This window comes from Etheostoma spectabile, unplaced genomic scaffold (assembly GCF_008692095.1).
Source record: "Etheostoma spectabile isolate EspeVRDwgs_2016 unplaced genomic scaffold, UIUC_Espe_1.0 scaffold00007716, whole genome shotgun sequence".
Classification (NCBI taxonomy): Eukaryota; Metazoa; Chordata; class Actinopteri; order Perciformes; family Percidae; genus Etheostoma; species Etheostoma spectabile.
The window spans coordinates 1-25,984 of NW_022603514.1; the positions used below are offsets into that span (position 1 = coordinate 1).

The 25,984-nt window shown below is 47.2% G+C and overlaps 1 protein-coding gene across 1 annotated transcript in view; it reads left to right on the forward strand.

Moving 5' to 3' along the window:
* Positions 1 to 1,444: 1,444 nt before the first annotated feature.
* The window catches only part of LOC116678680 (vacuolar protein sorting-associated protein 13C-like), a gene marked incomplete at its 5' end in the record, with an annotated part of 42,238 nt that continues 17,698 nt past the window's right edge, over positions 1,445 to 25,984 (forward strand). The window contains 32 exon segments of the mRNA XM_032508448.1: positions 1,445 to 1,692; positions 1,893 to 2,078; positions 2,237 to 2,368; positions 3,000 to 3,106; positions 3,495 to 3,606; positions 3,872 to 3,883; positions 4,313 to 4,375; positions 4,609 to 4,726; positions 5,622 to 5,722; positions 6,177 to 6,319; positions 6,406 to 6,454; positions 6,457 to 6,624; positions 6,699 to 6,813; positions 11,454 to 11,590; positions 11,754 to 11,874; positions 12,032 to 12,149; positions 12,549 to 12,678; positions 12,750 to 12,825; positions 13,276 to 13,376; positions 16,541 to 16,694; positions 16,801 to 16,874; positions 16,971 to 17,030; positions 17,112 to 17,262; positions 17,616 to 17,645; positions 17,648 to 17,731; positions 19,342 to 19,445; positions 20,115 to 20,282; positions 20,757 to 20,786; positions 22,827 to 23,131; positions 23,308 to 23,458; positions 23,712 to 23,820; positions 24,149 to 24,255. Of these exon segments, the coding sequence (XP_032364339.1) occupies positions 1,445 to 1,692; positions 1,893 to 2,078; positions 2,237 to 2,368; positions 3,000 to 3,106; positions 3,495 to 3,606; positions 3,872 to 3,883; positions 4,313 to 4,375; positions 4,609 to 4,726; positions 5,622 to 5,722; positions 6,177 to 6,319; positions 6,406 to 6,454; positions 6,457 to 6,624; positions 6,699 to 6,813; positions 11,454 to 11,590; positions 11,754 to 11,874; positions 12,032 to 12,149; positions 12,549 to 12,678; positions 12,750 to 12,825; positions 13,276 to 13,376; positions 16,541 to 16,694; positions 16,801 to 16,874; positions 16,971 to 17,030; positions 17,112 to 17,262; positions 17,616 to 17,645; positions 17,648 to 17,731; positions 19,342 to 19,445; positions 20,115 to 20,282; positions 20,757 to 20,786; positions 22,827 to 23,131; positions 23,308 to 23,458; positions 23,712 to 23,820; positions 24,149 to 24,255 (3,764 nt within the window).

Here is a 25,984-nt window from a genome sequence, read left to right on the forward strand (position 1 = left end):
TATATACAGTATATTATTCATAGTATATGTTATATACAGTATATTATTTATAGTATATGTTTAAATACAGTATATTATCTATAGTATAAATATAAAATAATAATAAATTTAATTATAATGCACTTTATACATGGTAAAAAAGTAAGTGATAAATACAACACATGGAGAGCAAAAAATTATAAATATAAGATAAACAAAAACATTGTAGAAAAGGGCCAAGATCAGAGAAATCTCTCCTAACAAGGTGGGCCACGTTTAAAAGCATCCACAGTCTGTGGTGTCCTCAGGTCTCCAGTCTGTGGTGTCCTCAGTCTCCAGTCTGTGGTGTCCTCAGGTCTCAGTCTGTGTGTCCTCAGTCTCCAGTCTGTGGTGTCCTCAGTCTCCAGTCTGTGGTGTCCTCAGGTCTCCAGTCTGTGGTGTCCTCAGGTCTCCAGTCTGTGTGTCCTCAGGTCTCCAGTCTGTGGTGTCCTCAGTCTCCAGTCTGTGGTGTCCTCAGGTCTCCAGTCTGTGTGTCCTCAGGTCTCCAGTCTGAGGTGTCCTCAGGTCTCCAGTCTGTGGTGTCCTCGGTCTCCATCTGAGGTGTCCTCAGGTCTCAGTCTGTGGTGTCCTCAGGTCTCCAGTCTGAGTGTCCTCAGGTCTCCAGTCTGTGGTGTCCTCAGGTCTCCAGTCTGAGGTGTCCTCAGGTCTCCAGTCTGTGGTGTCCTCAGGTCTCATGTCTGGGTGTCCTCAGGTCTCCAGTCTGTGGTGTCCTCAGGTCTCCAGTCTGAGGTGTCCTCAGGTCTCCAGTCTGTGGTGTCCTCAGGTCTCCAGTCTGTGGTTTCCTCAGGTCTCGTCTGTGGTGTCCTCAGGTCTCCAGTCTGTGGTGTCCTCAGGTCTCCAGTCTGTGGTGTCCTCAGGTCTCCAGTCTGTGGTGTCCTCAGGTCTCCAGTCTGTGGTGTCCTCAGGTCTCCAGTCTGTGGTGTCCTCAGGTCTCCAGTCTGTGGTGTCCTCAGGTCTCCAGTCTGAGGTGTCCTCAGGTCTCCAGTCTGTGGTGTCCTCAGGTCTCCAGTCTGAGGTGTCCTCAGGTCTCCAGTCTGTGGTGTCCTCAGGTCTCCAGTCTGAGGTGTCCTCAGGTCTCCAGTCTGTGGTGTCCTCAGGTCTCCAGTCTGAGGTGTCCTCAGGTCTCCAGTCTGTGGTGTCCTCAGGTCTCCAGTCTGTGGTGTCCTCAGGTCTCCAGTCTGTGGTGTCCTCAGGTCTCCAGTCTGAGGTGTCCTCAGGTCTCCAGTCTGTGGTGTCCTCAGGTCTCCAGTCTGTGGTGTCCTCAGGTCTCCAGTCTGTGGTGTCCTCAGGTCTCCAGTCTGTGGTGTCCTCAGGTCTCCAGTCTGTGGTGTCCTCAGGTCTCCAGTCTGAGGTGTCCCTCAGTCTCCAGTCTGGGTCCTCAGGTCTCCAGTCTGTGTGTCCTCAGGTCTCCAGTCTGAGGTGTCCTCAGGTCTCCAGTCTATGGTGTCCTCCGTCTCCAGTCTGAGGTGTCCTCAGGTCTCCAGTCTGAGGTGTCCTCAGTCTCCAGTCTGTGTGTCCTCAGGTGGTCAGGGAGCATTCCACAGTCTGGGAGCCGCTGAGCAGAAAGCTCGATCTCCCATAGTACGGAGCTTTGTCGGGAGTTTTCAGAGATACCCTGAGGCAGATCGGAGGGTCCGGGTAGAGGTCTGTGGGGTGAGTTCCTTGAGGTAGGGGGGGCTTCACCGTGGATGCACGGATGGGTGAGGAGGGAGACCTTGTACTCAATCCTGAGAGACACAGGAAGCCAGTGGAGAGATTTGAGGATGGGGTTATGTGGTCGTGTTTGCGCACCCTCAACAGGATCCTAGCAGCGCTGTTCTGGATGTACTGTAGCTTTTGAAGGCTTTTCTCAGATCCCCAGTGAGGAGCGCATTGCAGTAGTCCAGCCTGGAGGAGACAAAAGCGTGGACAAGCTTTTCCGCATCAGCTGGAGTGAGTGTGGGACGAGTTTAGCGATGTTCCTGAGGTGGAGAAGGAGGTCTTGCAGAGATGTTTTATGTGAGCCTCAAAGGCCAGATGAGAGTCCATTTAGCACCCAGGTTAGTGCTGATGTAGAAAGTGGAATATTTTGGCCAGAGAGGGTGATGCTGGTAGTGGCAGATGACCGAACCTGGTGTGGAGTGCCGATTAAAGGCTTCAGTCTTGGAGCTGTTTAGCTGCAGAAGGTTTTGCTGCAACCACGCCTTACCTCCTCCAGGCAGGTGGTCAGAGTGGAGGATGGCAGGGCAGCAGCGGGGGTCGGGTGAGTCCTGAGGTAGAGTTGAGTGTCATCAGCATAGCAGTGGAACGAGATTCCATGTCGGCTGATGACAGGGCCAAGGGGGAGCATGTAGAGGATAAACAGGGGGGGGCCGAGCACTGAGCCTTTATTTATATGTGATATACAGTATATTATTTTAGTATATTATATGTTATATACAGTATATTATTTATAGTATATGTTATATACAGTATATTATTTATAGTATATGTTATATACAGTATATTATTTATAGTATATGTTATATACAGTATATTATTTATAGTATATTATGTGATTACAGTATATTATTATAGTATAATGATATTACGTATATTATTTATAGTATATTATGTTTTATACAGTATATTATTTATAGTATATGTTATATCCGTATATTATTTATAGTATATGTTATTACAGTATATTATTTATAGTATATTATATGTGATATACAGTATATTATTTATATTATATGTTATATACAGTATATTATTTATAGTATAGTATATGTTTATACAGTATATATTTATAGTAATAGTATATGTTATACACAGTATATTATTTATAGTATATTAATAGTTATATACAGTATATTATTTATAGTATATGTTATATACGTATATTATTTATAGTATATGTTATATACAGTACATTATTTCTAGTATATGTTATATGTAGTACATATTTATAATATAATAAACATGGGGTTGTGTTCCAGTACCTGAGCCTGCTGGAGCTGCTGGAGTCGGTGGACTGCATGGTGAAGAACGCCCCCTACAGGAAGTTCAGGCCGGACGCCCCCGTCCACCAAAACGCCAAAACCTGGTCAGTCTGACCCTGATCTCTGACTCTGACCCTGATCTCTTACCCTGACTCTGATCTCTGACCCTGATCTCTGGGTCTGACCCGGATCTCTGACCCTGATTTCTGACCCTGATCTCTGGGTCTGACCCTGATCTCTGGGTCTGACCCGGATCTCTGACCCTGATCTCTGACCCTGACTCTGATCTCTGACCCTGATCTCTGGGTCTGACCCGGATCTCTGACCCTGATCTCTGAGTCTGACCCTGATCTCTGAGTCTAACCCTGATCTCTGACCCTGAGTCTGACCCTGATCTCTGCATCTGACCTGATCTCTAAGTCTTACCCTGATCTTTGAGTCTGACCCTCATCTTTGACCCTGATCTCTGACCCTGATCTCTGGACCTGCCAGGTGGAGGTACGCCTGTAACAGCGTCCTGGAAGTGCAGATCCGGCGCTCCATCCAAATGTGGTGCTGGTCCAACATCAGGCAGCACCGAGAGAACCTGAAGGCCTACAGGACGGCCTACAGGAAAAACTGCTGAGTCACAACAAGCCCAGCCCCGACACAGAGAAAACACATCCAGTACTGCTGAGTCACAACCCCCCCCCCATACACACACACACACACACACACACCACACCACACCGCACACACACACAGAAACACATCCAGTACTGCTGAGTCACAACCCCCCCCCCCATACACACACACCACACACACAACACACACACACACACACACACAAACACATCCAGGTACTGCTGAGTCACAACACCCCCCCACAGAAACACATCCAGGTACTGCTGAGTCACAACAACCCCCCCCCATACGCGCACACACAAACACACACACACACCACACACACACACACACACACACACAGAACACATCCAGGTACTGCTGAGTCACAACCCCCCCCCCCCCCCCCCATACACACACAAACACACACACCCACAGAAACACATCCAGGTACTGCTGAGTCACCACAACCACCCCCCCCCCCTACACACACACATACACGGAAACATATCCACGTACTGCTGAGTCACAACAACCCCCCCAGAGAAACATGCTGTGTATGTATGTGTGTTTGTGTATCTGTGTATGTCTGTGTGTGTGTGTGTTTGTGTCTGTGTGTGTGTTGTGTGTGTGTGTTGTTCTGTGTGTGTGTCTGGTGTGTGTGTGTGTGTGTGTGGTGTGTGGTGTGTGTGTGTGTCTCTCTCCAGGATCTGGAGAAAGTTCTGGACGTCTTCAACATCACTCTGACCCGCCAGCAGGCCCAGATGGAGGTAATTATTATTAATTATATTAATTAATTATTAGTTCATTATTGATAATTAATGATTAGATTTTCGGTAAACTCATCCACGCTGATCCAACTACATCATTCATTTAGCATAAAAAATATTATTATATTAGATAATCATCTTTCCCTCTCTCCCGTTTCATATTATTGTTATTATTATTATTATTATTGTTATTGTTATTATTATTATTATTATTATTATTATTGTTACTCCAGGTGATCCGGTCGGGACAGAAGGTGGTGAAGAAGAAGGGAGGAGGGGGGGGAGGGGGGTTCTTCAGTGGCTTCTTCGGTAAAAAGACCAAGAAGGAGGAGGCAGAGGAGCAGGAGGAGAGTAAGTTACAGATAGAGGTCTAGACCACTCTATAATTTACAGATGGAGCAGGTCTAGACCACTCTATAATTTACAGATAGAGCAGGTCTAGACCTCTCTATAATTTACAGATAGAGCAGGTCTAGACCGCTCTATAATTTACAGATAGAACAGGTCTAGACCACTCCATAATCTACAGATAGAGCAGGTCTAGACCACTCTATAATTTACAGATAGAGTAGGTCTAGACCTCTCTATAATTTACAGATAGAGCAGGTCTAGACCTCTCTATAATTTACAGATAGAGCAGGTCTAGACCACTCTATAATTTACAGGTAGAGCAGGTCTAGACCACTCTATAATTTACAGGTAGAGCAGGTCTAGACCACTCTATAATTTACAGGTAGAGCAGGTCTAGACCTCTCTATAATTTACAGGTAGAGCAGGTCTAGACCTCTCTATAATTTACAGATAGAGCAGGTCTAGACCTCTCTATAATTTACAGATAGAGCAGGTCTAGACCTCTCTATAATTTACAGATAGAGCAGGTCTAGACCGCTCTATAATTTACAGATAGAGCAGGTCTAGACCCCTCTATAATTTACAGATAGAGCAGGTCTAGACCACTCTATAATGTACAGATAGAGCAGGTCTAGACCACTCTATAATTTACAGATAGAGCAGGTCTAGACCACTCTATAATGTACAGATAGAGCAGGTCTAGACCACTCTATAATGTACAGATAGAGCAGGTCTAGACCTCTCTATAATTTACAGATAGAGCAGGTCTAGACCGCTCTATAATGTACAGATAGAGCGGGTCTAGACCTCTCTATAATTTACAGATATAGCAGGTCTATAATGTACAGATAGAGCGGGTCTAGACCGCTCTGAGATGGGTCTGTGTTGCGTTCAGGGTCCGGTTTTGACGACCTGATGACGGCTGCGGAGAAAGAGAAACTCTACACGGCCATCGGCTACAGCGGCAGCTCCCACAACCTGGCTCTGCCCAAACAGGTCAGTCCTGGTCCAGACGGGTCAGTTAGTCCTGGTCCAGACAGGTCAGTTATTCCTGGTTCAGGCGGGTCAGTTAGTCCTGGTCCAGACAGGTCAGTTAGTCCTGGTCCAGACGGGTCAGTTAGTCCTGGTCCAGACAGGTCAGTTATTCCTGGTTCAGGCGGGTCAGTTAGTCCTGGTCCAGACAGGTCAGTTAGTCCTGGTCCAGACGGGTCAGTTAGTCCTGGTCCAGAACAGGTCATTATTCCTGGTCCGGGCGGGTCAGTTAGTCTGGTCCAGACGGGTCAGTTAGTCCTGGTCCAGACAGGTCAGTTATTCCTGGTCCGGGCGGGTCAGTTAGTACTAGTTCCAGACGGGTCAGTTAGTCCTGGTCCAGGCGGGGTCAGTTTGATATGTGATTTTAAGTGTGTGTGTGTGTGTGTGTGTGTGTGTGTGTGTGTGTGTGTGTGTGTAGTACGTGTCGGTGGTTGTCTCCTTCCAGCTCTGCAGGACCTCTGTGACCATCAGGGACCAGCACCATGTCCCCGAAATCCTGAAGATCCAGATAATAGACCTGAGCACCAGGATCTCCCAGAGACCAGGAGCACAGGCCCTCAGGTCAGGGGGGTGGTTAGACGGGGGGGTCAAACGGGGGTGTTGGGGGGGGTCAGGAGGTCTCACTAACCTCTGTGCTGTGCCTGCAGGGTGGAGGTGGCGCTGCAGCACTGGTTTGTTACCGGGTTACAGCAGCGGGGGGCCGAGCCTGGGGGGGACGGGGGGGGGCTTCGCCCTCCCTCATCGCCTCCCTCGGGGACTCTTCTTCTTCTCTGCTCAGCGTGGTGTTCGAGCTGAACCCCGAGGAGGGGGGTGCCGACCAGCTGTTCCGTGTCCAGTCCCAGCCGGTGGAGCTGATCTACGACGCGGTAACGCCCCCCCCCCCCGTTGGTTGTCATGGTAATCAGGTGTTTCCGTGTGTAACTTCCTGTCTGTCTCCCAGCTGACGGTGAACAGCCTGGCCGACTTCTTCCACACCGGGGGGGGGCTGGACCTGGACGTCCTGGCGTCGGCAACGCGCTCCAAACTAGAAGAGATCAAAGAGAAAACCGCTGCAGGTCCGACTTGTTAGCAGAGCTAATTATGAATTATTATATAATATACCTATAGTCTATATCCATATCTATACATAATAACCACCAGTAGGGGGCAGTCTAATTTCTGATGTGTGTTCAGGTCCAATGCTTAGGGGGAAGTCTAATGTCTGGTGTGTGTTCAGGTCAAACATTTAGGGGGGCAGTCTAATGTCTGTTGTGTGTTCAGGTCCAATGCTTAGGGGGAAGTCTAATGTCTGGTATGTGTTCAGGTCCAATGCTTAGGGGGAAGTCTAATGTCTGGTGTGTGTTCAGGTCCAATGCTTAGGGGGAAGTCTAATGTCTGGTGTGTCTTCAGGTCCAATGCTTAGGGGGAAGTCTAATGTCTGGTGTGTGTTCAGGTCCAATGCTTAGGGGGAAGTCTAATGTCTGGTGTGTGTTCAGGTCCAATGCTTAGGGGGAAGTCTAATGTCTGGTGTGTGTTCAGGTCCAATGCTTAGGGGGAAGTCTAATGTGGGGCGGCTGGGGCTCAGTGGTAGAGTGGTTGCCTGCCTATTGGAAGGTTGGTGGTTCAATCCCTGGCCCTGCAGTCCCACGTCGAAGTGTCCTTGGGCAAGACACTGAACCCCGAGTTGCCCCCGGTGCTGCATCGGAGTGTGAATGTGTGTGAGTGTGTATCTGATGAGCAGGTGTGTAGATGTGTGTGAGTGTGTATCTGATGAGCAGGTGTGTAGATGTGTGTGAGTGTGAATGTTTCCTGTAGATGTAAAAGCGCTTTGAGTAGTTGTTAAGACTAGAAAAGATATAGAAATACACACATTTACATTTAATGTCTGGTGTGTCTTCAGGTCTAACATTTAGGGGGGCAGTCTAATGTCTGGTGTGTGTCTTCAGGTGTAATGCGTAGGGGAAAGTCTAATGTCTGGTTTGTGTTCAGGTCTAATGCTTAGGGGGAGTCTAATGTCTGGTGTGTCTTCAGGTGTAATGTGCAGCGGGAAGTCTGGTGTGGGTTTAGGTCTGGGGGATGGTGTGTGTCTAATGTCTGGTGTGTGTTTAAGTGTAATGCATAGGGGGAAATCTATTGGTCTGGTGTTTCTTCAGGTCTAACGTTTAGGGGGGCGTCTAATGTCTGGTGTGTGTACAGGTCTAATGTGTATGGGGGTAGTCTAATGTCTGGTGTGTGTGTTTAGGTCTAATGTCTGGTGTGTGTTCAGGTCTACTGCGTAGGGGGAAGTCTAATGTCTGGTGTGTGTTCAGGTCTAACGCTTAGGCAGGGCTGTAGTACTGGAGTCCGGACTCAACACCGTTTTTCTATGGTCTCGAACTTGTCTCGGACTCGCTAGTATTTGGACTTGGACTGGACCACTGGTCTTACCAGATCTGGCTTTTGGGCTTTTGGTCTGGACCGAGTCCAGGTGTCTTTATTATGTTGATAATAATACTGGAGGGAAAGTGAAACCCAAAATGATTGTCTTGATACTGTCATGCATAAGACCTTTCTTTCTGTCCTGGACTCGGTCTTAACTCGGATTCAAATTTCATTTCATTTTTTTTCATTTATTTGTTTATTTGAAAGGGGGACAATGTCCACTGATCAACATTCAAAGCAAACGTAAGCGTACCCGAGTTAGCCATAGGCTAGTTTTCATCGGCAGTCCCCTAGCCAGATGTTATTAGGCATCCTAAAATAATAAACAGTTATAATACAATGAAGATATTTATACAATAGACAAAAGGTTAAAAATTACAATGTTAAATCACAACAAGCAAATAAAATCTAAAATAGATGATAGAGTTATTGTTGGTGGATGGGACCAGCGTCAGTGTTGACACTGTTGATTCTTAACATTACTCTCTAATGAGTGATGGGATGGGGACTGTCTAATTACTGGTGGTACTGAGTTCCACTGATGTGATGCTGTAATGGACAGACGGCCCGGCTGGATGCAGATGTTCTGAGGGGGTTGTGCCGTCCCTCCTTGCTGCACCTCTGGTGACTCTGGTGGCAGACAGAGGGGGAGGAGCTAAACTGGGCATGATCTCATAAACTAAGCAGACATTTCTGTATTTTCTGAGGTTTTCCCAACTGAGCAGTTTATACTTTTTTTAGAATATGGCAACGATGGTAACGAAATGGCTTTTTGTCTAGAGTTTAAGTGCTTGTTTGTATAATGATTCCAGTGGTTTTAAAGCTGTAGAGTATGCTTTGGACCAACCTATGAGACAGTAGGAGATGGGGCAGAGAACCAATGAGTGGAAGTATAGCTCAGCTGCCTCAGCTGATTGGAGGTTTCTGATATACCTGAAATACGCCAGACTGAACTCTACTTTATTACAGACCCTCTTCATGTGGGTTTTGAAGGCAAGGTTTGAGTCTAAGTGCATTCCTAATACTTGTATTCAGAGACAACCATTAGTCTGTGTCCTGAAATGGAAATGTCTTGCTCTGTGTCTCTGCAGGAGCCGTTGGTAATGAACATACAGACTGGTTTTGGTAATGAACATACAGACTGGTTTTGGTAATGAACATACAGACTGGTTTTGGTAATGAACATACAGACTGGTTTTGGTAATGAACATACAGACTGGTTTTGGTAATGAACATACAGACTGGTTTTGGTAATGAACATACAGACTGGTTTTGGTAATGAACATACAGACTGGTTTTGGTAATGAACATACAGACTGGTTTTGGTAATGAACATACAGACTGGTTTTGAAACATTCAGTTGCAAACCACAGTGGTTGAGCCAGATGTGACCTTCCCTAGCACATCTGTTAGCTTGATTGCAACCTCTTCAGCAGTCTTACCATGAGTAAAAATAACTGTATCATCAGCATACATTAAAATATCGCACTTTCCACAAACAGAGGGTAGATCATTAATATATATGCTAAAAAGGGTTGGGCCAAGTATGGATCCCTGCGGGACCCCGGTGGAAAGACCAAGTGGTTTAGATTTATGGGGACCAATTTTGACATGTTGAGAGCGGAGTGAGAGATAAGATTTGATAAGATTGACCAAGCTTGAAGAGAAATTGAAATTCAGTAATTTCTACAATAGGATGTTATGATTAACTGTGTCAAATGCTTTCTTTAAGTCAAGGAACACCCAACAACCCCGCCTTTATCCAGCGATGCCTTCACTTTTTCTATGAGGTAACATGTAGCTGTTTCAAGGTCAAGGTCAAAGTTTATTTCTATAGCACATTTACAAACAGTCACTACTGTCCCAAAGTGCTGTACAATTATAGATAACAACATAGGAAAAAAGCATAACAAATACCCAAAAAACATCAAAACAGAATATGCCAAAAACAACAAAAACAAAACAAAAACAAACAACAGATAAAAAGCTTTGCTCAATTCAATAACAATAACAAAATGTCACAGCTCAGCTTGTGTTAAAAGCCAGAGCAGAAAGATGAGTTTTTAAAAGTGATTTATAACTCTGAATAGAGGACGCTGCTCTAATGTTGAGAGGGAGAGAGTTCCAGAGCTCAGGACCTGCCACCGAGAAAGCTCTGTCCCCTCTGGTCTTCAGTCTAGTTCTGGGACAGTCTAAAAGCATCTGGTCCTGGACCTGAGTGCTCTGACTGGAGCGTACAAAACCAGCATATCAGATAAATATGATGGTGCCAGCCCATTAAGAGATTTAAAAACAAACAATAAGATCTTGAAATGGATTCTAAAGACGACAGGCAGCCAGTGGAGAGACGACAGGACGGGGGGGAGGGGGGGGTGATGTGGTCATAGCGCCTTTTTCCTGTCAGCAGGCGTGCAGCCGCATTCTGGACTAACTGTAATCGGTGAACCGAAGACTGATCAAGGCTATAGTACAGGGAGTTCCAGTAGTCCAGGTGATCTGTGATCAGGGCCTGCACACCTGTCTCCAGGTGGCTCTGGGGCAGGTAAGGCTCGACCTTCCCAAGAAGTCTACGCTGAAAGAAGCTTGTTTTCACCACTAAGATAATCTGTTTATCAAGTTTAAAAGAACTATCAATAAAAACACCAAGACTTTTTACAAGTGGGCAGCAGTTTGAGAACACAGGACCAAGAGCACTGTTAAAACCAGAGACATCGGGCTCCCCAAAAATTACAACTTCAGTTTTTTTATCATTCAAGTTTAAAAAATTCAGTGACATCCAGTCTTTTACATCATGTAGGCTTTTACTCAGAGCTTCAACTGAGTTTGTTTTGGTATTTAAAGGTTAATCTGGACGTCATCTGCAAAGCAGTGAAAGGAAATGTTGTGTTTTAGGAAGATAGATCCCCGGGGACTGGGTGTGTGGGTCCAGTAGTTGGCCCTGAAGCCAAACTGCATTGGGTGCAGTGGAAAGGAGCTATTGTTGAGATGCTCGATGATTTGTTTGTAAATCTTTTTGGACTCGGTCTTGTCTTGGACTCAAACCTCTTTGGACTTGGTCTTGACTTGGACTCAACTAGTCCTGGTCTTGGATTTGCCTTGGACTTGACTAAGGTGGTCTTGACTACAGCCCTGTTAGGGGGAATAATAATGTCTGGTGCGTGTTCAGGTCTAATGTGTAGGGGGGAGTCTAATGTCTGGTGTGTCTTCAGGTCTAATGCGTAGGGGGGAGTCTAATGTCTGGTGTGTCTTCAGGTCTAATGCGTAGGGGGGAGTCTAATGTCTGGTGTGTGTTCAGGTCTGTCTCACATCATTGAGACCAGGAAGGTCCTGGACCTGAGGATCGATCTGAAACCGTCTTACCTGCTCATCCCAAAGTCTGGTTTCTATAGCGACACGTCGGAGCTCATCGTCGTGGACTTTGGCAGCTTACAGGTCTCACTCTCACACACACACACACACACACACACACACACACACACACACACACACACACACACACACACACACACACACACACACACACACAGAGCTCGGTTCAGACCTGTTTCCTAGTAGTGTGTGTGTGTGTGGTGTGTGTGTGTGTGTGTGTGTGTAGTTGACCAGTGTGGAGCAGTGTGTATCTTCCCCCTCGTCGTCTCTGGAGGAGATCATGGATCGAGCCTACGAGAGATTCAACGTGGAGTTACGACGAGTTCAGGTGCTCTACAGCAAATCAGGTACACACACACACACACACACACACCCGCACACACACACACACACACACACACACACACACACACACACACACACACACACACACACACACACACACACACATAGACACCCCCCCCCCCAAATCCAGGTTAGTGAACAGGTGTTGGATGGTTTCAGGTGGGGGGTGGAAGTCTGCTCGTCTTCAGGCTTCGTCCGTCCAACACATCCTGCAGCCGATGGACTTCACCCTGCAGCTGGCCAAATGTATGGTGGACAAGGACGCCCGCATGCCCAGGTAGGACACTCACCTGGGGACACATGACATCATCCCTAACCCGCATGCCCAGGTAGGACGCTTGCCTGGGGACACATGTCAAGGTAGGTCTCACCTGGGGACACATGCCCAGGTAGGACTCACCTGGGGGACATATGTCCACGTAGGTCTCACCTGGGGACACATACCCAGGTAGGACTCACCTGGGGACATATGTCCAGGTGGGTCTCACCTGGGGACACATACCCAGGTAGGACTCACCTGGGGACTAATGTCCAGGTGGGTCTCACCTGGGGACACATACCCAGGTAGGACTCATCTGGGGACAGATGTCCAGGTGGGTCTCACCTCGGGACACATGCCCGGGTAGGACTCACCTGGGGACATGTGCTCGTCCCTCAGTCATTTCTTCTGTGTCAGGTTCAAGGTGTCTGGGGAGCTGCCGCTGCTCTACGTCAAGATCTCGGACCAGAAGATCCACAGCGTTCTGGACCTGGTCCACAGCATCCCCCTGCCCAACACGGGCCCCCCCTCCACCCCCACAGAGAAGGTACACTTGGTACAGTCCAGCAGCTCTGAAATAACAATAACATTTTATTAATATTATTATTATTATTCCAGGTGCGATCATTTCCAGGAGCCAGGCCCCGCCCCCTCATCTTTAACCCTGCCCCCTTCCTCAACACCATGGAAACAGGTCGGTGCTGCCGCACTCTGATTGGCTGTTACAGCTACTAATATCATCATGTGTGGATGAATGGATGAAAACATTAAATGAAAAAGGATTAATAAGGATTATTAATATCAATAAAGAGCTTTTTTGGAAATTTTCTCTTTAACTTTGTAACATTGAGTTTTCTCTTTATAACATTGATTTTTCTCTAACTTTATAACATTGATTTTTCTCTAACTTTATAACATTGATTTTTCTCTAACTTTATAACATTGATTTTTCTCTAACTTTATAACATTGAGTTTAACTATTGAATTAACTATTTGTATTCATAATTAACAGGTGAAACCATGAGTGTGACAGTTGATAATTAATTAACTATTATTAGTATTAATGAAGTTATTATTATTAATAAAGTTAATTATTATTATTTAACTTTATATTATTGTTATTCTGATGAACGATGTGTTTCAGACTCGGACGACGACGGCAGCGAGAAGTCTCCCGACAACGAGCTGCAGCGCTCGGAGCGCCACGACCTCACCGACCTTCACTTCAAGGTCGAGGTCAAAGAGGTTTGTTAGTCCCCATGTGACCTGCTCCCGTGGTGCGTTCAGGTGCTGTGGGTGACTGGTGTGTTCAGGTGCTGGTGGTAGTGACTGTGATGTGTTCAGGTGCTGGTAGTAGTGACTGTGGTGTGTTCCGGTGCTGCAGGTAGTGACTGTGGTGTGTTCAGGTGGGGGTAGTAGTGACTGTGGTGTGTTCAGGTGTTGGTAGTAGTGACTGTGGTGTGTTCAGGTGGGGGTAGTAGTGACTGTGGTGTGTTCAGGTGTTGGTAGTAGTGACTGTGGTGTGTTCAGGTGCTGCAGGTAGTGACTGTGGTGTGTTCAGGTGGGGGTAGTAGTGACTGTGGTGTGTTCAGGTGTTGGTAGTAGTGACTGTGGTGTGTTCAGGTGCTGCAGGTAGTGACTGTGGTGTGTTCGGGTGCTGTTGGTAATGAAGGTGGTGTGTTCAGGTGTTGGTAGTAGTGACTGTGGTGTGTTCAGGTGCTGGTAGTAGTGACTGTGGTGTGTTCAGGTGGTGGTAGCAGTGACTGTGGTGTGTTCAGGTGCTGCAGGTAGTGACTGTGGTGTGTTCAGGTGGGGGTAGTAGTGACTGTGGTGTGTTCAGGTGGTTGTAGTATTGACTGTGGTGTGTTCAGGTGCTGCAGGTAGTGACTGTGGTGTGTTCGGGTGCTGTTGGTAATGAAGGTGGTGTGTTCAGGTGTTGGTAGTAGTGACTGTGGTGTGTTCAGGTGCTGGTAGTAGTGACTGGTGTGTTCAGGTGGTGGTAGTAGTGACTGTGGTGTGTTCAGGTGCTGCAAGTAGTGACTGTGGTGTGTTCAGGTGGTTGTAGTATTGACTGTGGTGTGTTCAGGTGCTGGTGGTAGTGACTGTGGTGTGTTCAGGTGTTGGTAGTAGTGACTGTGGTGTGTTCAGGTGCTGCAGGTAGTGACTGTGGTGTGTTCAGGTGGGGGTAGTAGTGACTGTGGTGTGTTCAGGCGGTTGTAGTATTGACTGTGGTGTGTTCAGGTGCTGGTGGTAGTGACTGTGGTGTGTTCAGGTGTTGGTAGTAGTGACTGTGGTGTGTTCAGGTGCTGCAGGTAGTGACTGGTGTGTTCGGGGGCTGTTGGTAATGAAGGTGGTGTGTTCAGGTGTTGGTAGTAGTGACTGTGATGTGTTCAGGTGCTGGTGGTAGTGACTGTGGTGTGTTCAGGTGTTGGTAGTAGTGACTGTGGTGTGTTCAGGTGGGGGTAGTAGTGACTGTGGTGTGTTCAGGTGCTGGTGGTAGTGACTGTGGTGTGTTCAGGTGCTGCAGGTAGTGACTGTTGTGTGTTCAGGTGTTGGTAGTAGTGACTGTGGTGTGTTCAGGTGTTGGTAGTAGTGACTGTGGTGTGTTCAGGTGCTGCAGGTAGTGACTGTGGTGTGTTCGGGTGCTGTTGGTAATGAAGGTGGTGTGTTCAGGTGTTGGTAGTAGTGACTGTGGTGTGTTCAGGTGGTGGTAGTAGTGACTGTGGTGTGTTCAGGTGCTGCAGGTAGTGACTGTGGTGTGTTCAGGTGGGGGTAGTAGTGACTGTGGTGTGTTCAGGTGGTTGTAGTATTGACTGTGGTGTGTTCAGGTGCTGCAGGTAGTGACTGTGGTGTGTTCAGGTGGGGGTAGTAGTGACTGTGGTGTGTTCAGGTGGTTGTAGTATTGACTGTGGTGTGTTCAGGTGGTTGTAGTATTGACTGTGGTGTGTTCAGGTGCTGGTGGTAGTGACTGTGGTGTGTTCAGGTGTTGGTAGTAGTGACTGTGGTGTGTTCAGGTGCTGCAGGTAGTGACAGTGGTGTGTTCGGGTGCTGTTGGTAATGAAGGTGGTGTGTTCAGGTGTTGGTAGTAGTGACTGTGATGTGTTCAGGTGCTGGTGGTAGTGACTGTGGTGTGTTCAGGTGTTGGTAGTAGTGACTGTGGTGTGTTCAGGTGCTGCAGGTAGTGACTGTGGTGTGTTCAGGTGTTGGTAGTAGTGACTGTGGTGTGTTCAGGTGTTGGTAGTAGTGACTGTGGTGTGTTCAGGTGCTGCAGGTAGTGACTGTGGTGTGTTTGGGTGCTGTTGGTAATGAAGGTGGTGTGTTCAGGTGTTGGTAGTAGTGACTGTGGTGTGTTTAGGTGCTGTTGGTAGTGACTGTGGTGTGTTTGGGTGCTGGTGGTAGTGACTATGGTGTGTTTAGGTGCTGCAGGTAGTGACTGTTGTGTGTTCAGGTGTTGGTAGTAGTGACTGTTGTGTGTTCAGGTGTTGGTAGTAGTGACTGTGGTGTGTTCAGGTGCTGCAGGTAGTGACTGTGGTGTGTTCAGGTGGGGGTAGTAGTGACTGTGGTGTGTTCAGGTGGTTGTAGTATTGACTGTGGTGTGTTCAGGTGCTGCAGGTAGTGACTGTGGTGTGTTCAGGTGGGGGTAGTAGTGACTGTGGTGTGTTCAGGTGGTTGTAGTATTGACTGTGGTGTGTTCAGGTGCTGGTGGTAGTGACTGTGGTGTGTTCAGGTGTTGGTAGTAGTGACTGTGGTGTGTTCAGGTGCTGCAGGTAGTGACTGTTGTGTGTTCAGGTGTTGGTAGTAGTGACTGTGGTGTGTTCAGGTGTTGGTAGTAGTGACTGTGGTGTGTTCAGGTGCTGCAGGTAGTGACTGTGGTGTGTTCGGGTGCTGTTGGTAATGAAGGTGGTTTGTTCAGGTGTTGGTAGTAGTGACTGTGGTGTGTTTAGGTGCTGTTGGTAGTGACTGTGGTGTGTTTGGGTGCTGGTGGTAGTGACTATGGTGTGTTTAGGTGCTGCAGGTAGTGACTGTGGTGTGTTCGGGTGCTGTTGGTAATGAAGGTGGTGTGTTCAGGTGTTGGTAGTAGTGACTGTGGTGTGTTTAGGTGCTGTTGGTAGTGACTGTGGTGTGTTTGGGTGCTGGTGGTAGTGACTATGGTGTGTTTAGGTGCTGCAGGTAGTGACTGTGGTGTGTTCGGGTGCTGTTGGTAATGAAGGTAGTGTGTTCAGGTGTTGGTAGTAGTGAATGTGGTGTGTTTAGGTGCTGTTGGTAGTGCCTTTGGTGTGTTCTGGTGCTGTTAGTTGACACTGTGGTGTGTTCAGGTGCTTTTAGTTGACACTGTGGTGTGTTCCGGTGCTGGTGGTAGTGACTGTGGTGTGTTCATGTGCTGCTTGTAGTGACTGTGGTGTGTTCAGGTGCTGCTGGAGCTGACCCGGCAGGAAGACCTGGAGAAGACTGTTCTGTCTCTCAGCGTCTGTCAGCTGGGAGCTGAAGGGAAGAGGCGGAGCTTCGACCTGAGCGTCGCCGCGTACCTGCGCAGAGTCACGCTAGACTACTGTGACGTCCCAGGTAACATGAACACATCTTTATCATGAAGAATCTTGCATGGCCCAGAGTCAGTTTTGAGTAGTGGGACGTCCCAGGTAGCCTGAACACATCTTTTTTTTTTTCCCAGACGGGAAGAATCGGCACCTGATCAGCTGTTCGGAGCAGCAAGACTCCGACCTGCTGAAGGTGGACTACTTCAAGGTGAGTGTGGACCAATCACATCGCTGTATCTGATGTAGGCGGGGCCAGAGGCCAGCTGCACCAATCACATATGTGTGTGTGTGTGTGTGTGTGTAGGCTGACCCCGGTGGACCGAGCTTCCAGACCTTGTTCAACAACACGGAGCAAACTCTGAAGGTGGGTGGAGGAGGTTGCTATGGTTACCCTAACATTAGTATTATTGTTATTGTTATTATATTATCTACCCCCCCCCATCAGGTTGAGTTCTCCTCTCTGGACTTCCTCCTCCACACCGAGTCTCTCCTGTCCACCATTAGCTTCCTGAGCGGCGCCGTGCCGCCGCGGCTCGCTGCCGTGGGCGAGCGGGACGCCCGACGCCAGGTGGAGAAGGCGGAGCCAGGACGGACAGGTGGGTCCAGGAGGGACAGGTGGGTCCAGGAGGGACAGGTGGGTCCAGGATGGGCAAGTGGGTCCAGGAGGGTCAGGTGGGACCAGGACGGACAGGTGGGTCCAGGATGGGCAGATGGGACCAGGAGGGACAGGTGGGTCCAGGAGGGACAGGTGGGTCCAGGAGGGACAGGTGGGTCCAGGTGAGACTGCTCACAGGTGTGTGACGTCCAGCGTCTGACAGGAAGTCTCTCTCTCTCTCTCTCTCTCTCTCTCTCTGTCTCTCTCTCTCTCTCTCTCTCTCTCTGTCTCTCTCTCTCTCTCTCTCTCTCTCTCTCTCTCTCTCTCTCTCTCTGTCTCTCTCTCTCTCTACAGTGTGTACAGGAGCCCAAGATGGCGGCGTGTTCCTGTTAAGGTCTTCGCCGTGTTGGGCTGTTTCCACGTGGAGGTGTGTGACCACGGCGGCAGCATCGCTGACATCAGAGTCCAAGGTACGCAGTCACCCGGCCCAACATAGGGTTCCTGGCCCGTAGGAGGACCATGTGTCCTAAAAAGAGGCCAGAGTTCAAGGTACGTAGTCACCTGGCCCAACATAGGGTTCCTGGCCCGTAGGGGGACCATGTGTCCTAAAAAGAGGCCAGAGTTCAAGGTACGTAGTCACCTGGCCCAACATAGGGTTCCTGGCCCGTAGGAGGACCATGTGTCCTAAAAAGAGGCCAGAGTTCAAGGTACGTAGTCACCTGGCCCAACATAGGGTTCCTGGCCCGTAGAAGAGGACACTCGGCCTCAAGACAAAAATTCAGACAGGCTCAGACAGGCCTCGTCAGCGACGCCCCAAAGCACCTCTGATTCATACTTCAATCATTTAATAACCATAAAACACAGACACTTACCGATTGTTGCAGCTAAAAGCTAACAAGCTAGCGGTCCTGGCGGTCACTTCGGGTTCTTTCTAACCTCTACAGGTGGTTTTCTATCCATGCTGGAACTTGGGCCTTTTTCGGGGTCGTTGATGCTCTATGAATAAATAGCCTTTAGACTAAATGATGCTCTATGAATAAATAGCTTTGAGTCTAATGATGCTCTATGATTAAATAGCCCTGAGTCTAATGATGCTCTATGAATAAATAGCCCTGAGTCTAATGACGCTCTATGAATAAATAGCCCTGAGTCTAATGATGCTCTATGAATAAATAGCCCTGAGTCTAATGACGCTCTATGAATAAATAGCCCTGAGTCTAATGATGCTCTATGAATAAATAGCCCTGAGTCTAATGACGCTCTATGAATAAATAGCCCTGAGTCTAATGATGCTCTATGAATAAATAGCCTGAGTCTAATGACGCTCTATGAATAAATACCCTGAGTCTAATGATGCTCTATGATAAATAACCTGAGTCTAATGACGCTCTATGAATAAATAGCCCTGAGTCTAATGATGCTCTATGAATAAATAACCCTGAGTCTAATGACGCTCTATGAATAAATAGCCCTGAGTCTAATGACGCTCTATGAATAAATAACCTGGAGTCTAATGACGCTCTATGAATAAATAACCTGGAGTCTAATGATGCTCTATGGATAAATAACCTTGAGTCTAATGACGCTCTATGAATAAATAACCTGGAGTCTAATGATGCTCTATGAATAAATAGCCTGAGTCTAATGATGCTCTATGAATAAATAGCCCTGGTCTAATGATGCTCTATGAATAAATAGCCCTGAGTCTAATGACGAATAAATAACCTGGAGTCTAATGATGCTCTATGAATAAATAGCCCTGAGTCTAATGATGCTCTATGAATAAATAGCCCTGAGTCTAATGATGCTCTATGAATAAATAACCTGGAGTCTAAATGATGCTCTATGAATAAATAGCCCTGAGTCTAATGATGCTCTATGAATAAATAGCCCTGAGTCTAATGATGCTCTATGAATAAATAGCCCTGAGTCTAATGATGCTCTATGAATAAATAACCTGGAGTCTAATGACGCTCTATGAATAAATAACCTGGAGTCTAGTGACGCTCTATGAATTAATAGATTTGAGTCCAAATGACGCTCTATGAATAACATACTGACCCTGATGTGTCTCCTGCAGGGATCGACGCGTCGGTGTTGGTGCAAGCCAAGAAGACAGAGGTGTTCGCTCGTCTCCGGGACATCGTGGTCACAGACGTCCACCCCACAACTGTCCACAGAAAGGTCTTTATTCTCTGTCTGTCCCCCAAACAGTCCTCAGAAAGGTCTTTATTGTCTGTCTGTCCCCATCAACGTCCACAGAAAGGTCTTTATTCTCTGTGTGTCCCCAGAAACGTCCACAGAAAGGTCTTTATTCTCTTTCTGTCCCCAGAAACGTCCACAGAAAGGTCTTTATTCTTTGTCTGTCCCCAGTAACGTCCACAGAAAGGTCTTTATTCTCTGTCTGTCCCCCAAACAGTCCTCAGAAAGGTCTTTATTGTCTGTCTGTCCCCATCAACGTCCACAGAAAGGTCTTTATTCTCTGTGTGTCCCCAGAACAGTCCACAAAAAGGTCTTTATTCTCTGTCTGTCCCCAGAATAGTCCACAGAAACGTCTTTATTCTCTGTCTGCCCCCAGAACCGTCCACAGATACGTCTTTATTCTCTGTTTTTCTGATTCTTACAGTGAGTCAGAACTCGTCTCTCGGTTGTTTCCTCATACTGAGACATCTCTAGCTCTTGTCTCATGAGACATTTCTAGCTCTTGTCTTATGAGACATCTCTAGCTCTTGTCTTATGAGACATTTCTAGCTCTTGTCTTATGAGACATCTCTAGCTCTTGTCTTATGAGACATCTCTAGCTCTTGTCTTATGAGACATCTCTAGCTCTTGTCTTTTTCTTTGTCCTTGCAGGCAGTGTCCATCGTGGGCGAGGAGGTGTTCAGCTTCAACCTCTTGTTGTTTCCGGGGGCGACGCTGGGGGACGGTTACAGGGACACGTCGAGGACAGACGGAAAGCTGACGCTGCGTCTGGGCTGCATCCAGATCGTCTACCTGCACAAGTTCCTCATGTCTCTGCTGGTCAGATACCACTCAGGGCTACGTATATATTAATACTTTAGATATATACATATCTATACTTTATATAACTATACTTTATATACATATCTATACTTTATATGCAGATACATACTTTATATACATATCTGTACTTTATATATCTATACTTTATATACATATCTGTACTTTATATACAGATTTATACTTAAATGGAGCCTTTTTGAACTAAACTGAACCTAGCTCTGTATTTTCTGTGCCCTGAAAAGCAATCCAGTGTTAATGCAAAGCCCTGGGCCGGCTCCTGGTCCGGGTCCGGGTTAGCTCTAGTCTTGGTCAGCCCTGGGTCCTAGGTCCAGGTCAGCCCTGGTCCGGGTTAGCCCTGGCCTGGGTCATCCCTGGGTCCTGGTCTGTTGTGTGTCCTGTTGCATGCATCTCTATCTCCAGTTTTTCGTGTCTCATGTTGTCGTCTTGTCTTTGATTCTTTTGTTGTTTCAGGCGTCTTTTAGCTTTCAGTCTGCTGATGAGGTACAGCTCCCATCATGCATCACTCCACCGCCCCACACGCCCCGCTTTAGCCTCACTCAGCTTCAGTCCACGTTAACTCTCTAGTCCACCTTAACTCTCCAGTCCACCTTAACTCTTTTTACAGTGGTGTGAGAAAGTGTTTGCCCCCTTCCTCATTTCCTGTTCCTTTGCATGTTTGTCACACTTAAGTGTTTCGGAACATCAAACCAATTTAAACAATAGTCAAGGACAACACAAGTAAACACAAAATGCAATTTGTAAATGAAGGTGTTTATTATTAAAGGAGAAAAAAAATCCAAACCATCATGGCCCTGTGTGAAAAAGTGATTGCCCCCTAAACCTAATAACTGGTTGGGCCCCCCTTAGCAGCAACAACTGCAACCAAGCGTTTGATAACGTGCAATGAGGCTTTCACAGCGTCCTGGAGGAAGTTTGGCCCACTCATCTTTGCAGAATTGTCCTAATTCAGTTCCATTAGAGGGTTTTCGAGCATGAACGGCCTTTTTAAGGTCATACCACAACATCTCAATAGGATCCAGCTCAGGACTTTGGCTAGGCCACTCCAAAGTCTTCATTTTGTTTTTCTTCAGCCATTCGGTGGTGGACTTGCTGGTGTGTTTAGGATCATTGTCCTGCTGCAGAACCCAAGTTCGTTTCAGCTTGAGTACACGAACAGATGGTCGGACATTCTCCTTCAGGATCTCTTGGTAGACAGCAGAATTCATAGTTCCTTTTATCACGGCAAGTCTTCCAGGTCCTGAAGCAGCAAAACAGCCCCAGACCATCACACTACCACCACCATATTTTACTGTTGGTATAATGTTCTTTTTATGAAATGCAGTGTTCCTTCTACGCCAGATATACTTGGACACACACCTTCCAAAGAGTTCCACTTTTGTCTCATCGGTCCACAGAATGTTGTCCCAAAAGTCTTGGGGATCATCAAGATGTGTTGTGGAGAAATTGAGACGAGCTTTGATGTTCTTTTTGCTCAGCAGTGGTTTTCTCCTTGGAACTCTGCCATGCAGGCCATTTTTGCCCAGTCTTTCCTGATGGTGGAGGCATGAACGCTGACCTTAACTGAGGCAAGTGAGGCCTGCAGGTCTTTGGACGTTGTTGTGGGGTCTTTTGTGACCTCTTGGATGAGTCGTCGCTGCGCTCTTGGGGTAATTTTGGGCGGCCGGCCACTCCTGGGAAGGTTCACCACTGTTCCATGTCTTCTCCATTTGTGGATAATGGCTCTCACTGTGGTTCGCTGGATTCCCAAAGCTTTGGAAATGGCTTTATAACCCTTTCCAGACTGATAGATCTCAATTACTTTCTCTCTCAATTGTTCCTGAATTTCTTTGGGTCTCGGCATGATGTGTAGCTTTTAAGGATCTTCTGGTGGACCTTACTGTGTCAAGCAGCTCCTATTTAAGTGATGCCTTGATTGTGAACAGGTGTGGCAATAATCAGGCCTGGGGGGGGCTAGAGAAACTGAACTCAGGTGTGGACAACCACAGTTATAGTATGTTTTAACAAGGGGGGCAATCACTTTTTCACACAGGGCCATGATGGTTTAGATTTTTTTTCACCTTTAATAATAAACACCTTCATTTACAAATTGCATTTTGTGTTTACTTGTGTTGTCCTTGACTATTGTTTAAATTGGTTTGATGTTCCGAAACACTTAAGTGTGACAAACATGCAAAGGAACAGGAAATGAGGAAGGGGCAAACACTTTCTCACACCACTGTAACTGTCTTTATAAATGAAAGAGAATATTATTATTATTTTTCCTATTATATATTATAATATATTTCACTTGTCTGAGCTCACTTCCTCCATCAGTGCTTTGCTGCTCATGGCCATCATCACTGACACCGCCCCCCCCCCCCCCAGTCACATGACCTCTGCCTGCGTGACATCACTTCCTCCTTCAAATGAACTTCATCTTTGTTTCAAAAACAAAACAAAAAAGAAATTGTGTGTGTGTCAGTGAACGTCTCCTGGTCATGTGACTGTGTGTAACCCTCCTGGTCATGTGACCCCCCCCAGGTGTTCGTGGATAACTTCCAGGCTGCCAAAGCGGCGGTGAGCGCGGCGACGGCCCAGGCGGCGGAGAAGGCGGCGTCCAGCGTGCGCGGTCTGGCCCAGAAGAGCTTCCGTCTGTCCATGGACGTCAGGCTGAAGGCTCCGCTCATCATCATCCCCCAGTCCTCCAGCTCCCACAATGCACTGGTGATGGACCTGGGGCTCCTCACGGTGGCCAACAGCTTCTCTCTGCTCAGCGTGGACGGATACCCGCTGCCCGCCGTCGTCGACCTGATGGACGTGCGGCTCACGCAGCTCAAACTCTCCAGGTAGTAATAATATTATTAAATATATATTATATCTATATATATATATATATATTATACCAGGTAACAGTACTATTATTATATATACCATTCTTGGTATTATTCCACTCTAATTAATATATTTAATACTAATGACTTTCTGCCAGCTGTCACTCACCCGTTCTCTCCTGATGTTTTAGGACAACGCTGACGCCGCGGAGCTCCGCCCACCTCGACATCCAGATGCTGCAGCCAATCAACTTGGAGCTTTCCGTCACCAGGAACCTGTCTACTTCCTGGTTCACCCGGATCCCCGGAGTCCAGGTCCAGGGAGAGCTACGCTCCCTTAACGTACGTATCGCATGCTTTCTCAACTGTGACTCAGCAGTTTTTCACACAGCAATGCTTTCTGGGAACACTGCAATCACAGAAAGCTTACCAACAAGCCGCCATGTTTTGAAATCTTGGAAACAATCAGGAGGTGGAACCTGTTTTCTTTGCTTGTCATTGGTCATTGAAGATAAACTGTGACTCAGCTGATTTTCAGAGTAAAGTACAGTAACGTGTGGTGTTCCTCAGAGTGACTCAGCTGATTTTCCTTCAGATGAGTCTGGGTGAGGAAGACCTCGCGGTGCTGATGAAGATCCTGGTGGAGAACATTGGGGAGGGAAGCAGAGACATTAGCAGGGATGCCCCGGGACACCCCACACAAGGTAACGTCCCCCAAAGCATCATGGGACATTTAGGAGGCATCTAGGAGACATTTAGGAGACTTTAAGACCATTAAAGCCAGTAGGACCTTTGGTTAATCTCACCTTTAGCCAATCAGACGAGGAGACGTTGTGACATCCTCTGTGTGGTTTAGCCAATCAGACGAGGAGACGTTGTGACATCCTCTGTGTGGTTTAGCCAATCAGACGAGGAGACGTTGTGACATCCTCTGTGTGGTTTAGCCAATCAGACGAGGAGACGTTGTGACGTCCTCTGTGTGGTTTAGCCAATCAGACGAGGAGACGTTGTGACCCCTCTGTGTTCCTCCAGAGAAGCAGCAGGTGGAGGTGTTACCTGGCCGAGAGTCGGCGTCTAACGATAACGAGGCTCCGCCCGAAAACACAGTCAGCGTTCTGCTCAACTTTGAAATCAAAGAGGTAAGAAACCCGAAAATATCTTTTTTTATATATATATATATATTTATATATGTCCTCCATGTCCACTGTGGCCAACAGCATATAAAGACATGTCCTCCATGTCCACTGTAGCCAACAGCATATAAAGACATGTCCTCCATGTCCACTGTAGTCAACAGCATATAAAGACATGTCCTCCATGTCCACTGTAGCCAACAGCATATAAAGACATGTCCTCCATGTCCACTGTAGCCAACAGCATATAAAGACATGTCCTCCATGTCCACTGTAGCCAACAGCATATAAAGACATGTCCTCCATGTCCACTGTAGCCAACAGCATATAAAGACATGTCCTCCATGTCCACTGTAGCCAACAGCATATAAAGACATGTCCTCCATGTCCACTGTAGCCAACAGCATATAAAGACATGTCCTCCATGTCCACTGTAGCCAACAGCATATAAAGACATGTCCTCCATGTCCACTGTAGCCAACAGCATATAAAGACATGTCCTCCATGTCCACTGTAGCCAACAGCATATAAAGACATGTCCTCCATGTCCACTGTAGCCAACAGCATATAAAGACATGTCTTCCATGTCCATTGTAGCCAACAGCTCATAAAGACATGTCCTCCATGTCCACTGTAGCCAACAGCATATAAAGACATGTCCTCCATGTCCACTGTAGCCAACAGCATATAAAGACATGTCCTCCATGTCCACTGTAGCCAACAGCATATAAAGACATGTCCTCCATGTCCACTGTAGTCAGTAGCATATAGAGACATGTCCTCCAGTAAATATCCAAGTCTGTACTTTGTTACTTTTACTTGAGTAAAGAAGTTAAATCAGTACTTCTACTTTTACGAGAGTTTTTTAGTGTGCAGGTGCTGCTGATGGACTTGTTTCTCTCTACCTGCTCAGGTGTTGCTGATGGACTTGTCTCTCTCTACCTGCTCAGGTGTTGCTGATGGACTTGTTTCTCTCTACCTGTGCAGGTGCTGCTGATGGACTGGTTTCTCTCTACCTGCTCAGGTGTTGCTGATGGACTTGTTTCTCTCTACCTGCTCAGGTGTTGCTGATGGACTTGTTTCTCTCTACCTGCTCAGGTGTTGCTGATGGACTTGTTTCTCTCTACCTGCTCAGGTGCTGCTGATGGACTTGTTTCTCTCTACCTGCGCAGGTGTTGCTGATGGACTTGTCTCTCTCTACCTGTGCAGGTGTTGCTGATGGACTTGTCTCTCTCTACCTGTGCAGGTGCTGCTGATGGACTTGTCTCTCTCTACCTGTGCAGGTGCTGCTGATGGACTTGTTTCTCTCTACCTGCTCAGGTGTTGCTGATGGACTTGTTTCTCTCTACCTGCTCAGGTGTTGCTGATGGACTTGTTTCTCTCTACCTGCTCAGGTGCTGCTGATGGACTTGTTTCTCTCTACCTGCTCAGGTGTTGCTGATGGACTTGTTTCTCTCTACCTGTGCAGGTGCTGCTGATGGACTTGTTTCTCTCTACCTGCGCAGGTGCTGCTGATGGACTTGTTTCTCTCTACCTGCTCAGGTGTTGCTGATGGACTTGTTTCTCTCTACCTGCTCAGGTGTTGCTGATGGACTTGTTTCTCTCTACCTGCTCAGGTGTTGCTGATGGACTTGTCTCTCTCTACCTGCTCAGGTGTTGCTGATGGACTTGTTTCTCTCTACCTGCTCAGGTGCTGCTGATGGACTTGTTTCTCTCTACCTGCTCAGGTGCTGCT